Source organism: Lolium perenne, chromosome 1 (assembly GCF_019359855.2).
Source record: "Lolium perenne isolate Kyuss_39 chromosome 1, Kyuss_2.0, whole genome shotgun sequence".
NCBI lineage: Eukaryota > Viridiplantae > Streptophyta > Magnoliopsida > Poales > Poaceae > Lolium > Lolium perenne.
The window spans coordinates 6,205,977-6,218,805 of NC_067244.2; the positions used below are offsets into that span (position 1 = coordinate 6,205,977).

The following is a 12,829-nucleotide window of genomic DNA, read 5'->3' on the forward strand; positions in this document are numbered from 1 at the left end:
CCAAGCGGTTATTTTGCTCAATTTTCCTTTCTGAATAGAAATAACATTGAAGATGGAACGAATGAACTATGTATGATGTAACAAACGCTTGCGGTAGAAATAACAGTGTGTAACTTGTACCAGCGGCAGTGGCGATGTGAATGGGAGCTGCTGCATGTGCAGGAGCTTTTTCAAGTAGTGAAATTTCTTACATCGGTAGTACTCGTATATGAATTTCGTTCAGTGACTTGTCCAATTTCTCAATTCTATAGAAACCCAAACAGAAAATGTTACACATCCTATAAAAAGTATACGAGTGAAAAATGCCCTTATACATAAACAAAAATGTGATTCATTAAACAAAATATTCACACTTATAAGAAAAATGTGATATGCATTAAATCGGACGCTCCCGCCGAAAGGTTCAGCTTGACGCCGATGATTATGATGATGGCAGCAACAGCCAAATTTATTTCACATGTATGGAACCAATCAATAATAATAGGTTGGATGAATTAACAGCTGCTTTGAGCTATGTACTGCTACTCTATTCTCCTACTTCATTCCACATCTTTGAATCCTAATTTACCAGTTCACCGCCATCCCCGGCGCGTTCAATCTTTACCAAACTCTGTATAACTAGACTACAATTGCCATGTTCTGCGTCGAATGCACAACAAGAACTCCTTTCTTTGTTCTTTCGAGCTGATTATTGTACAGGCTGCTTCAGCTTCCAGAGGCACATGAGGATGACCCGATATGAACAGATTACTGCAGTAGAAGTAGGAAGCGGCATATCCTCTAACGCGCAGCTTACTGTAGACTGAGAAATTTCTAACTGGTTGCGTCAATCAATGTTGGATCTCACACAGCTCCCAGTTTCCCTCGCCATCGATGAGCTTTAACTCAACGGAATGGAAGGGTATCAGAGCAGGCCTCTGTAAAGAGCAAAAAAAACACGTTTCAGCAATACCCTAAATTGACAAGCAGGTTTACAGTCTAGAATGCAGAGGCTTCAACAAACAACTGAAACGCCAATCGCAACAGATACTTTCACGCGATCCTCGGAAATACTTACTTGAGACGAAGTAATCACGGTTATGCCCATGTTAGTCGCTAGCCTGTACAGATGCTCTTCAACATCGACACTCGTAGCACTGCAATAAATTACAATAAATTTAGGACCGGCAGTAACTGAACAGCGAACAAAGATGGCCAAAAAAAAGTCAGTCGCGCTGCGCATACTTTGTGCACTCGTCAAGGATACCGAATTTAGGATGGTGGAAGAACAAACGAGCCTGGAGCAAAACAGTTCAATCAGAAGATGTTAAGGGAGCAAAAAACGAGGTTTTTGGCAGTTTGCACAACTTGAAGTGAAGTTAACACTTACCATCCCGAGTCTCTGCTGTTCTCCCAGCGACAGAATGTCTTCCCAGTTCGGAGTAGAGTCCCAACCTTCTCTTTCCAGAAGATAGACCAACCGAACATTCACAAGAACCGTCTTCAGGTGATCATCTAGCAACTCAGGAGCACTAGCCATGTTGCCTACATTAGCACAGAATTTCTGGTTACCAGGAGAAGCAACAAATAACCTACTACTTCATTTTGACACGCAATCTCGCAGTTCAAATATCATGGTAATTTAATAGGCCCATATTCTGAGTGGCACCTACCATCTTTATATAACGAAAGAATCTTCATCTCTGCCTCCTCCCTTGACAGAGGGTACATGACCTGATCCCTCAGAGTACCCAAGCTGGTATATGGACTCTGAGGAACATGAAACATCCCTTCAGAGGGCTTGGTAACTCTCCCGGAAAAGGCAGGCCATAAGTCTCTGAGCACCCTGAAAACAGAGCTCTTCCCCGTACCATTGGGGCCTTCAGAAAACAAAGGTAAAAAAGGGAACATGTTAGGCATAATTTCACTGCCTTAGGTAAACGAAGGTTACAGAGCTTAGACAGACGATATACCCGTCAGAAGAAGGCTTTTCCCTTGTACCACGTTGCATGACAGCTTGCTAGCCAATAGTTTCTGCGATGGTGTTACAATATCCACTTCATGAAACGAAATAATTTCTTCTGAGGCTGTACTAATGGCACTGGAAGGCACAGGAGTATCTAGCGAAACAATTAAAAAGCGAATCTTAATTAGGAGAAGATATTGATGTAGAACTTACAAAATGCCATTAGCTAACTCAGAACACTATATTATTATAATACCACACAAACCAGTGGTACAAGTTCGCAACATTGTCCAGATCTAGTCAATGCTTAAAGAGCACCAATAAGTTATCAATAACACAAACTTGCAACTCTTACATTTTCTGCACACTTATATGTAGCATTCTATTATGTTTGGCAGAATGAAAAGGCAATCAGTGTTCGATCGAGAATACTGTCATTGATGTGCCAAAAGTTCAATCATACTATATGCTAAACAGGATGTTCCATAACATGCAATAGGAAAGTAATGTCATATCATAGTTTAAACTAAACATGAAACATGCCATATGATAAGGCTAGTTACATCCTGCAATGGTACTAGTGCAACAGCAATGGTACTGAAGAAACAAAGAAACTTCCAGTTAAATCCAACCAGAAACTTACCCCTTTGAGCTGCATGTAGGACCTCCTCTAGCTCAAAGATTCTGTTAATCCCACCAGAAAGTTCAAGGAATTTTTTATGTAACTCAAGAATGTCACCAAACGCTACGAAGCTTTGTGACACCACCGATGCCAAGAACCGCAGAGCATGAGCCAGCTCTCCTGTTGCATAGAAGAGAAATAAAATGAGTTTGTAAAGTTAACGTTTGAAATAATGTAGTCCTGAAAACTCAAGACTTTTGATGATTATTGACCTTGTGTTGAAGTCAAAGCTCTGTCGCCCTTGTGCTCCAGAGCATACAACAAACTCAGACCCCATGTCACATTGTGTGGGAGTTGCTTTGTCACAAAATCATCAACAATACCATAAAGCCATTGTTTTCTCAATAGAACCTTTGAGTGGTTCTGCAATTTCATGAATTTAGCCTCAACCATCTGTTACAAGAAAACACATTGTAAGAAGGAAGTCTATAATTAATTGCATCTACCAAAATAAGGCCAGGAAAAGCTGTTGAAAGCAAAAACATCTCTGATTTGTACGAGAATGTAAATGGGGAACCATATGCACATGTTTTATTACAAGTCAAAATAAGCAAAGACAATTAATAATGCTTGTAACACAGAGAAAAGTTCAACGGACAAACAGCCAACTGGGAACATGTGAATGGCCTTTTTCTAGGGTGCATCAGTTATATTTTAGCTTGTACCAAATCCCAACTTCTGAAACTTTTCGATATAGATGCTTCAAGAAAAGCGAGGCATTGATAACTATGAATGCCTAAACAACTTTTTTCCGTTATCAAGAATACAGATGATTAAATAGGTGGTCCTTGCATAATATTTGGAGATATACATCAAGTATCTATGGGGTACCTCATAGTTCATATTTAGAATAATTAAAAATTATGCCAATAGCATCCAACAATAAGAGTTCACAAATCTCACTTCATGATTCATCATGATTCAAATTAAAACAGTTGACACAAAAAAACAGCGGATAGACACTACTAACAAGTGTGTATAGGTACATTATAAACATTTGCCATGTTAAGGAACTCACAGCTTTTTCTCTTGAACCGCCACCAAAGAAAGCAATTGACTCAGCGTGTGTCCGCAGCCTCGAGTGCATGAACCTTGTACATAGTTCATCAGGTTAATTAACACCAGAAAATTCTTAAAGCAATAAGAAAGTCAGGTCTGCCAAGGCACCCAAGGCACAGCAAGTAATGTAATATTAACCTGAAAGTTCCTTCAAGTTCTTGTTCTTCACTTGCAAGATTACCAAAGTCAGGGGATACAGCTCTCAGAAAGCCCAATCCTAGTAACATGTAAGCATACAAGATACCAACTCCTCTCCGTCCAGACAAAAGCTTCATCCTCCACGTAAACCTAGTGAGTGAATTGCATTCGCATTATTACGCTGAATTTGAAATGCTAAACAAAGATTAAACCGAGTAGATACCAGGGCTGATATCAAGGATAACTCACCAAAGAATGTCGACTAGTGGTTTTACCATTCCAGTAACCAGTCCAGCAAGATCAGTGGTCAACTTATCCACATCAAGTGTCAGTCTTTGGTCTGCATCAATACTTTTACCTGACATATTGAATACCTGAAAACATATACCATAATAACTTAACATCTGTTTAACATGAATCTTATTTCTGAACCCAAATCACCTGCACACCAAGAGACATCAACTGACAAAATCGATGTCCAAACCTCATGAAAAGACATAGCTTAACAGCCAACTTTTCCAATTAGAGACCATCCACTCACAATATCACAGTGTTAACGAATACACGAGCCGCTAGAGGATATACCTTGTAGAATGCATTTCTTCTCAAATAAAACTGAAGCAAATGGTTGGTCATGCGAATTCGCCATCCAAGAGCAAGTCTTGCAGTAAGGGTTCTGTGAAGATATGAATGATCAAAACCATGAACTCAAACATACACTGAAAAAATTAATCAATCCACCAAGCTTAAATTTGCATGTCCAGAAGAGTTTTTTTTTTTGGTAAGCAGACGAAGAGTTTGGACAAGCATAAAAAAAAGCATCATTAGAACAATAATGTACAGTGATTATTCATGATCCGATGTTAAAAGAACCTATTAAGTGCAGGTAAATAGGTTACCTGAGAGATGGTGCGACAAAAGAATTTGCAGCGCTTTGCAGAACACTGATACCAACCAGACGTATAAATGCAGCTTTATCCTGCTCCAAGACAAACTTAACAGTAGTCCCTGACAAGATGAGATGAATCAGCAAAGAATTTTATGTGTAGCCCTTCAAACAATAAATGATATTGAGACAATCTAACCATTCAACGAAGCAATACGGTCCGAGATCACAGTGCGAGAGAAAATAAGTAGAGCAACAGCAAGCAACTGCCCTCCTTGTTTGTCTAGTAACTTGGGAACCTGGAAGCAAGAAGACAAGATCATTAGAGTTTGATAACATATTAACATTGGAGATAAGCTCTCTCAAGATAATTTTGTATGTCATGTAGAATTTTAAATTTCTATCAACTAGCGATATAAAATCTTAATTCCAGCATCAGCAAATATTAACAAGCTACAGTATCTCAAATCAAAATTAATTTATTGAGGAAAAAACTAAAGACAACTAGAAACAACGTACCAATATTTTAAGCATTGCAGCTGCTCTCAGAGGCAGGGGCCTTGGGGAGCATTGTAACTGTGGGATTAGAGGTGTTCGTACTGTCTGTTCTCTTTCCAACTTTTGGGAACTTGCTATAACCTTTGTAGAGTAAGAATGTTCCGACCTTAATGAAGCATTGCTCTAGTAAGGAGAACACATAAAACTGTGATGCCAATAAGATAAGTCGGTAATGATGGAATAGAGATATCTATTAATTATATACCTTTGCCCTGTTCATAAAAGCCCTCTGAACAGTTAGGGCATCTGATTTACGATCAGTTTCCAATGATGTAAAGTCAGACTCTTCAGTATAAAATGACGAGTCATCCCTACAAAATCAAGAGATAGATCTAAACTAACAGTAAATTAATCTTGGACACCATTCAGTGAATTATTTCAGTACTTATATACCTTCTGTGCTGAACATCCCACCCTCCTTCACCGTCCAAGGACAAAACAATATTATGAAATGCAACCAAAGCTGGGCGATGAGATATTGTTATGCATGATGTTCCCATCGCTCGAACCTTCTTGCAAAACCGTTCTTCCATATCAATTGTCACGGCACTAGTACACTCATCAAGAATGGCAAACTTTGGCTTATGGTAGAACAGCCTAGCCATTCCTAATCTCTGTTGCTCACCAAGGGACAATTCATTACCCCAATTAACTTCCTTGTCAAGAGGATAACGTTCTAACAAATATTCCAGGTCAACCTGCAAAAGGAGTAGGTTCGTATACTAAGAGTTATAACTCAAGAAGCCATGGATATAAATAAATAGAACATATGAATATGAAGACTATTACATTCTTTAAGAGGTCCACCATGCCATCATAGCTAAGTGGTACAATCTCCTGATCTGCTGTAAGAGGATAGATTAGCTGTTCACGAAGTGTGCCAACAGCTGTGTATGGTCTTTGTGGGACATAAAAGATTTCTTTGTTAAGATCTGAACCGACACCAGGTTTGACAATATGGCCAGATACCAGTGGCCATAGGCCCCCAAGGACCCGAAACAGGGAGCTTTTACCGCTACCATTTGGGCCTGAAATAAGAGTAAATCAGTGTTAACATTCTACATAACTGGCATTTCATGCAAAGATATATACGGACTATGGGCACTGAGAGTTCTAGATGTATAAGATAATTCAAGAACATGAGCATCAAGTTTAAATCATGTCCTTGAAAAAGGTATGCTTAAACATGACCCATGCCTTTTTTGAGACAACAACACTGTAATTAATTAGCAACTCTTCTCAAAATCTCAAAACAAAAGGTGCTGAGTTGGAATCCCATTCTAAGGATTCTTGTGGTTCCGGGGAATCCAGCTACAGTAGAACCAGGAACGGGGAGATCTCCCCTTTTTCCACCCGACTCTTTGATCTTAAACTTTTTTTTTAAGAATGCTGGTTTTAAGAACGAGTGATTTCCTTTCTCCCACCCTTACTGCCCAACCAGAGAGCGGATCCGAGAACTTGCGAATGCTATCTTGTTTGGCATAAATTCAGTATTTCCAATTGATCTACTTTCAGGAACTAAGGTTCAAATAATTGATACTGAGTCAGCATTGTTTTAGATTATTACCATAGAAACTAACATATCCTAAGTGTATTTAGGTCTTAATGGTGTATAGTAGCAAAAGTAGTAGCCTATCAAATCCAAAACAAAATCTGAAATAAAATAGGAAACAGAAAATGCCACTGTAAATAATTAGAGGGTCAATTTACAATTGTGATATGTTACTAGAGAAGTATCAGGCTATTACAAGATGAAAACACAAAAAGTGGTTTTCCCTTGTAAATTGCATGTGCATTAACTTTTTGTTTTAACAGATTACTTAAAGGCTATAAGAGATCCAAATATGGAGACTGGACATGAACCAACTGCCATGTCACAACATATCATGTTTCATAGTTCAATACCACATTTCAATAACTGGAGATGATTTAGGGATGTTTTAGAACATGTCAAGGAAAAATGCACATAAGGCTACATAGTCTCATCATTTCTAGCTTGCTGGTGTGGGTGAAACAATTGGACTAGTTAGGTGGCGATCATTTGGTAGGAGAGGATTACCGGTGATCAAAAGATTAGAGCCTGTTTCAACTCGGAGAGTTAAATCTTCAACCAAAACATTCCCAGCAGGTGTTACCACCTGCAATCACTTGATATCAGAACCATGGATATATGTAAACACATAAAAGGCTGTCCGCTCCAAGCATCATATTACCTTAACACCTGAAAATTCTATATGGTTTGCTTCACTGATATAATTTCCAGCAGAAGAATTGTGATTCAACGATCTATCACGGACCCCGGACAGCTCTCGTGAAACATCTAGTAACTCACGAATCCGGTCTGCATAGCCACTGTAAAAATACAGCGAAAGTTCATTGCCAGTCAACACAAAAATATTAGAGCTCAAAGACAACAGCAATAGCATCAGAGATATAGTACGAGCACAGCACAACAGCCATAGTATGTTTTGCATATAGTCAACAGTTCTTTAGATCTACAAGCTATGAAGAAGTGCACCCATTTAAACAAATACTAAATATGGCATGCCCGCTGCAAAATACTACAGGTCCACCAGTTCTCATATACTACAAGATACAAAAGATTCCTAAGTCCTATCAATATGCATCAGGTTAGATTGAATAAATAGCATGGTTTTAGAAGGACTGTTAAAATATTTTATAGATGGTAATAAGAGAATAAACTCCACATTCCACATTATCAGAAGTGGGAGTTAAATTGCAAATTTTGTGTTTTAGACTTTTAATTGGTATGATATTAGACCATGAAGAACTAAGATGATCTTCCTTTATGAAAAATGGTGATGGTAAGATGACTTCATCAAATATGGAGGAAAAGGTTAGTGCCCAATATGGGCTGGAATTGGAACAACTGATATCACAAGAAGAGTCATGCACCAAAATCAAGCCCAGATGTAACTAGATGGCATGGATCGCCTACCCAATAACTTCTAAGAATTGCAAGCAAAGCACCCTACAATGACAGGAATGAAATGAATCTAGTTGTCAAAAATTTCACAATAGATGAATTTACCTCAGGATATTTAAACGTCTGGAGCTGATAGAGAGGGTCCCTAGAGACTGAAATAGTGATATGATCACACTTGTGTGGTATCTAAGATTACTCAACATATCAGCCCTTCCTAAGGTAGATGAATCAGGTCTAAGGTCGCCAGAGAAGAACGGTTCGATAATCAGGACAACTGCTACAGTGGCACCAAAGTACTTCAGAAAGAAATCTTGAATCATGCCAAACCACCAATTTTCATGGAGTACATGCTTCAAGTGTCCAACAAGAGCCTGGAACCGCTGCATAATATGAGATTCTTCTCTCTTCTCGCCACCATAAAATGCCACACTCTCTGCATGAGTTCTTAAGCGTGAATGAAGTTGACGATACTCCCCTTCTAGGTGCTGCTCCGTGGATTTCAGCTTTCCAAAAGCAGGAGAGAAATTTCTAATTGCTCCTCCAGCGACTAGTATATATCCCTGGAAGAATTTTGCATATTAGTATATTAAAGAAACTCGAAGAAAGCAATTAGAAACTACTAGATGAGCATGGTTCCTCAGTGGTAGGGGTATTATCATTTAGATCAGAAACTACTAGATGAAGGACAGCAATTAAAATTCCATATGAACAATTACCAGAATCCATAACATGTATTTTGGACTAGCATAAGAACAGAGGCGCCAGGTATATATCAACCCTTCTGCAAGTGCAGCCAAATCATCCTGTACAAGTTCACTAAGTTCAGAACAGAACTTTGGAATATCACTCGCAATCCTTTGCTCCGGGTTTGATATTCGATGATCCACGTGTGACATCTTGTAGTAAACCATATTCTGGACATACAGAAGAAGAAAAGCAACAAAATATCTTATTAAAGCTGTATTTCAAATATTAAAACCCTCAAGCTAATAACTAAACTCTTGGTTAACCTCAATTATTGAAGAACATCAGTGCATGTGCATGCACCATTTAAATCTGCTATATTTTTATAATAAGACTTCTTCAAAAAGAAGATGAACTGATACGACTACTACTTAAACAGCAAATCAGGAAACAAATACAACCTGGCATGGCAACACAAATGCTGCCATGTCCAATAGTAAATTAAATAGAGGGAACACATTCAACTAGCATAGATAATTCGCTACACTATGAAATGAAAAGGAAAGGATATTCTACGGGCAAAAGGAATGTTGAAGCCAACTAAAAGAAACCGTATGCAGATTCCTCCATGAGCAACCAGCTACTATTGCAACTAACAAACGTGTTGCAGATATGTGAGTGGTCATATTAAGTTAAAAAGGATTTGCACATGAAAACCAGCAACTACTCTTTAGTTTAGTGTTTTAATTTGTATTCTACAGGCAGCAACAAAGTACATGAATCTTCCGCTTTCATCAGCTGTTATCTTTGCAACATTGTCAATACTTCCAAGTCAATGGTTATTATAATCTATGACATGATCCTCCCGAGTCTGGGGAACCAATTTAAGTGTGAAATGTGTGCGATAGAAAGAAACATATACTGCACATACGTGATTGAAATTGATCAGCTGATGTACCTGAAAGTAATCGGCATGGACAAGATCTGTCAAAATTTTCTTGAAGCGCAAATTCAAAGACCCTGTTAAGTATTTTGAGGTCTGGTACACAGCTGATTGGAGAAAGCATAAGATGAGATTTTCTACAATTAGGCGTGTAAAGGTTGGAACACGCCGAAGAAATGCTGCTTTAAACAAATAGCCTTGAACTTTTGCTAATCTATGCCCGACAGCAGTACGTAGCACCTGCAAAAAATACCAACGGTGATGTTTTCAAGTCATTAATTACTTAGTACATCTTCAAATGCCATTTTAATATCCAACATAACATAGGGGTATCGGTTTTGTCAATCCTATATAGAGAGAGCGTTCAAAATTAACGCAGGTACAAATTTTATTAGATGGAACCTACAAGTAAAGCTTAACCATTTCAAATACCATCAATGACAAGACATATCAAAAGCGCAACATCTAACCCTGTGGCACTGCAAAAACACCAAAATTGGATATTTTCCAAACTTGCTATATCCACCATTAATTTGTCAGTTTTCCCGCCTATGTTAACAAGGTTGAATAAGTGCCACAGATCCAGCCAGTATGCTCTACATTGCCTTTGGTGCTACTAGCAGGACCAGCATGATTGCACGCCAGATCGGCGGTCACAAAAGTCCTTGCTTTTTTGTCCACATATCAAAAGGGAGACCTAATTATTTGTGCAAAGCTCAAACAAGCTAGCTGTTAACTTCTACAGCTATTGTAATAATTCGTAAACATATTGACATGAATTACGTCGAGCTAGTAACTAATTCTGAGAATCCTATACAGAAATCAAAACGCGCAAAGCAGGGCCAGAAAATTTCTCAAAACTTACAGCCGTTAACATCAACCCGAGAAGGTATCGTGTGCCATTCGGCCCAATCTTCTTGAGCAGGATAGCGGCCAAGAAATGCAGGGACTTCAGCGCGCTCTTCCTCCGCTTCGAGGCGGCCACCCGGCCATCCGCGCCACCGTGCCCCAACCTCTCCCCATTCCTGCCCAACGCATCGCCACCAACGTCACCATTGGCGGCAGCTTCTGAGCGGCGTCTCCTGCCCGACCGCGCGTACGCCAGAGCCCCGCCGGCGACCAGCGCGCCAGAGACGACAGCCAGCGTCCTCCTGTTTCCACCCAGAATTGGCAAGAATCAGCATCAAGAATTCAAGATTCCTTTTTTTTTATCATAGAGGAACTGTGGAGATTGAACAGAGGGTAAAAAGTCAAGGACTTTCGAGCTGAGCTAAGCACGCACCTCCGTGACGCCAGGAGCCCCCGCCCATGCTCGGTCAGCTGCAGCAGCTGCAGAGACGGCATCTCCCCGCCGCAGCCGCCCGCCTGGACGGAGCAGCGAAGTCACCGGCCGGAGGGGACCGGAGCGGTGACAAGATCTTGCTATCTACAGCCGCGACACGTGAGCCGCGGCGGGACCGGAGCGCGGCTCCCTTCGCCGCCGCGCATCGTCGCTGGCCCTGCCCCGCGTTCTCCGGTATCTGGAACGGAGAAGAGAGGGGAGGCCCAGCTTCTTCCGCAATCGAGGGAAGGGGGATCTTGCGCCGGGAAAGAGGTGGTTAACTCGACGATCTCGGCGGACCGGGGAAGCGGCGGGGGAGATCGCCGGCGGCGGTGGCGCCGTGGCGGTGGTAGATGCCGCGAAGCAGGGAAGCGGGTAGAGAAACAGGATAGGAGAGTTAAAAAAAAGTTTTGTAGCAGTACGAGAGAGAGAGAGAAGTTGATGAGATTTAAGCAGAGAAGAAAGGGAGAGTGACAGCCAGAAAGAGAGAGAACGAAAGAGAAATCTGGCGAGAGAAGAGAGAAACTACGCTACTCTCCCAACAGCATCCATTGCTGCAATTTGCAAGAAACATCCTACTACATTTTCCCTCATGTTTTTTCTCTCTTATAGTTTGTTGTACTACTCGTATATCATTTTAGTCGTGCTTGTGTCAAGTATCATATGATTTCAAACGTAGCATAGAAAAGTATCATATTATTTCCACTTTACAAATGTTTTTGTTGGATCTCTCAAAGATTTTGATGCTTCGACTGAATATCAGATGATGTGATCCGAAGGATAAGAAACTTTTATAAGAACGATGCATATATGTGTGCATTCTTTAGTTTTGTGTTTTTGAATGAATTAATCTGTTTATGGAAAAAAAATCTTGGTCTAATAACAATAGCTTTCCTAGAAGAAGGGGGAAAGGGGAGCGCCCTTGGCTCCCGGGCTACCTGGATCCTGTTTGTTTTGTTTTTCTTCCTTGAAAAGTTCAAACTGAAAGATTAAAAACGATGAAAAAATACCGGAATGTAGACAATAAGAATAATTTAAACTACGCACGTGCAAAAGATCATGTGAATATACATTGTATTTTAGAGCAAATTGCAGATCTAGGCGCGAACCGTGCAATTTTGCATGGGCCACCGTATTCCGAAAATTTATCATATTTGCCTATTTTCTGCGCTAGAAATACAAGGTATTTTCCATTGAAAAACTGCCGACTTGTAGTGCGTGTTGTTGGCTACCCATAGGTATTTTTTAGAAGTACTTGATGCTTTTTTTTAAAAGGCACCAGTTAGCTCGTGCTCCAAATTGATTTTTGAGGGGAAAGGGTCCTTATGTGGTCTGATTGGAGTGAGCGGGATGGCACGATGGCCGAGGGAGGTCAATTTCGAGTTTGGAAAGGGTTGGTGCCTCGACCTTCCCATAAGAGGTGATGGGCGAGATGGCGGTAGCGAGGTGCGAGCCTGAACTCTTTCTTGATTTTCTTATCTCTTTTAGTGGTGTTTTTCTTTGTACGGTGCTTTCCGCTATTTTTAGAATCTGTATAGTTTTACCATGTGTGTCATTATACATAACTTTAAAACTCTATTTTTGCAATTGAAAAAATTATAAAAAATCTACATGTACCGATAAATATCTAGTACGTACGTAATTTGATCAATATTTCTATTCATAC

The 12,829-nt window shown here is 40.1% G+C and overlaps 1 protein-coding gene across 1 annotated transcript; it reads right to left on the reverse strand.

The window, feature by feature from the left end:
• Window positions 1-353: 353 nt before the first annotated feature.
• Window positions 354-11,604, reverse strand: LOC127342101 (ABC transporter D family member 1). Its single transcript, XM_051368041.2, has 25 exons — window positions 11,125-11,604; window positions 10,708-10,993; window positions 9,858-10,082; window positions 8,932-9,129; window positions 8,321-8,775; window positions 7,482-7,620; window positions 7,328-7,406; window positions 6,058-6,296; window positions 5,662-5,966; window positions 5,474-5,579; window positions 5,230-5,391; window positions 4,910-5,009; window positions 4,724-4,832; window positions 4,410-4,500; window positions 4,074-4,198; window positions 3,825-3,974; window positions 3,646-3,718; window positions 2,840-3,020; window positions 2,589-2,747; window positions 1,953-2,099; window positions 1,653-1,859; window positions 1,370-1,524; window positions 1,225-1,277; window positions 1,058-1,136; window positions 354-917 (listed from the first exon to the last, which is right to left on the reverse strand). Exons 1-25 carry the CDS (start codon window positions 11,184-11,186, stop codon window positions 831-833), a joined length of 3,972 nt encoding a protein of 1,323 aa, XP_051224001.1. The 5' UTR covers window positions 11,187-11,604; the 3' UTR covers window positions 354-830.
• Between the last annotated feature and the right edge of the window lie 1,225 nt (window positions 11,605-12,829).

What these genes read in the sequence shown, in the direction of transcription:
- LOC127342101 (XM_051368041.2), bottom strand. Translation starts at nt 11,186, where the DNA reads ATGCCGTCTCTGCAGCTGCTGCAGCTGACCGAGCATGGGCGGGGGCTC. An exon ending in CCACTAGTCGACATTCTTTG is followed by an intron (nt 3,975 to 4,073) that starts GTGAGTTATCCT and finishes TTCACTCACTAG; the next exon opens with GTTTACGTGGAGGATGAAGC. An exon ending in AACAGCAGAGACTCGGGATG is followed by an intron (nt 1,278 to 1,369) that starts GTAAGTGTTAAC and finishes GTTTTGCTCCAG; the next exon opens with GCTCGTTTGTTCTTCCACCA.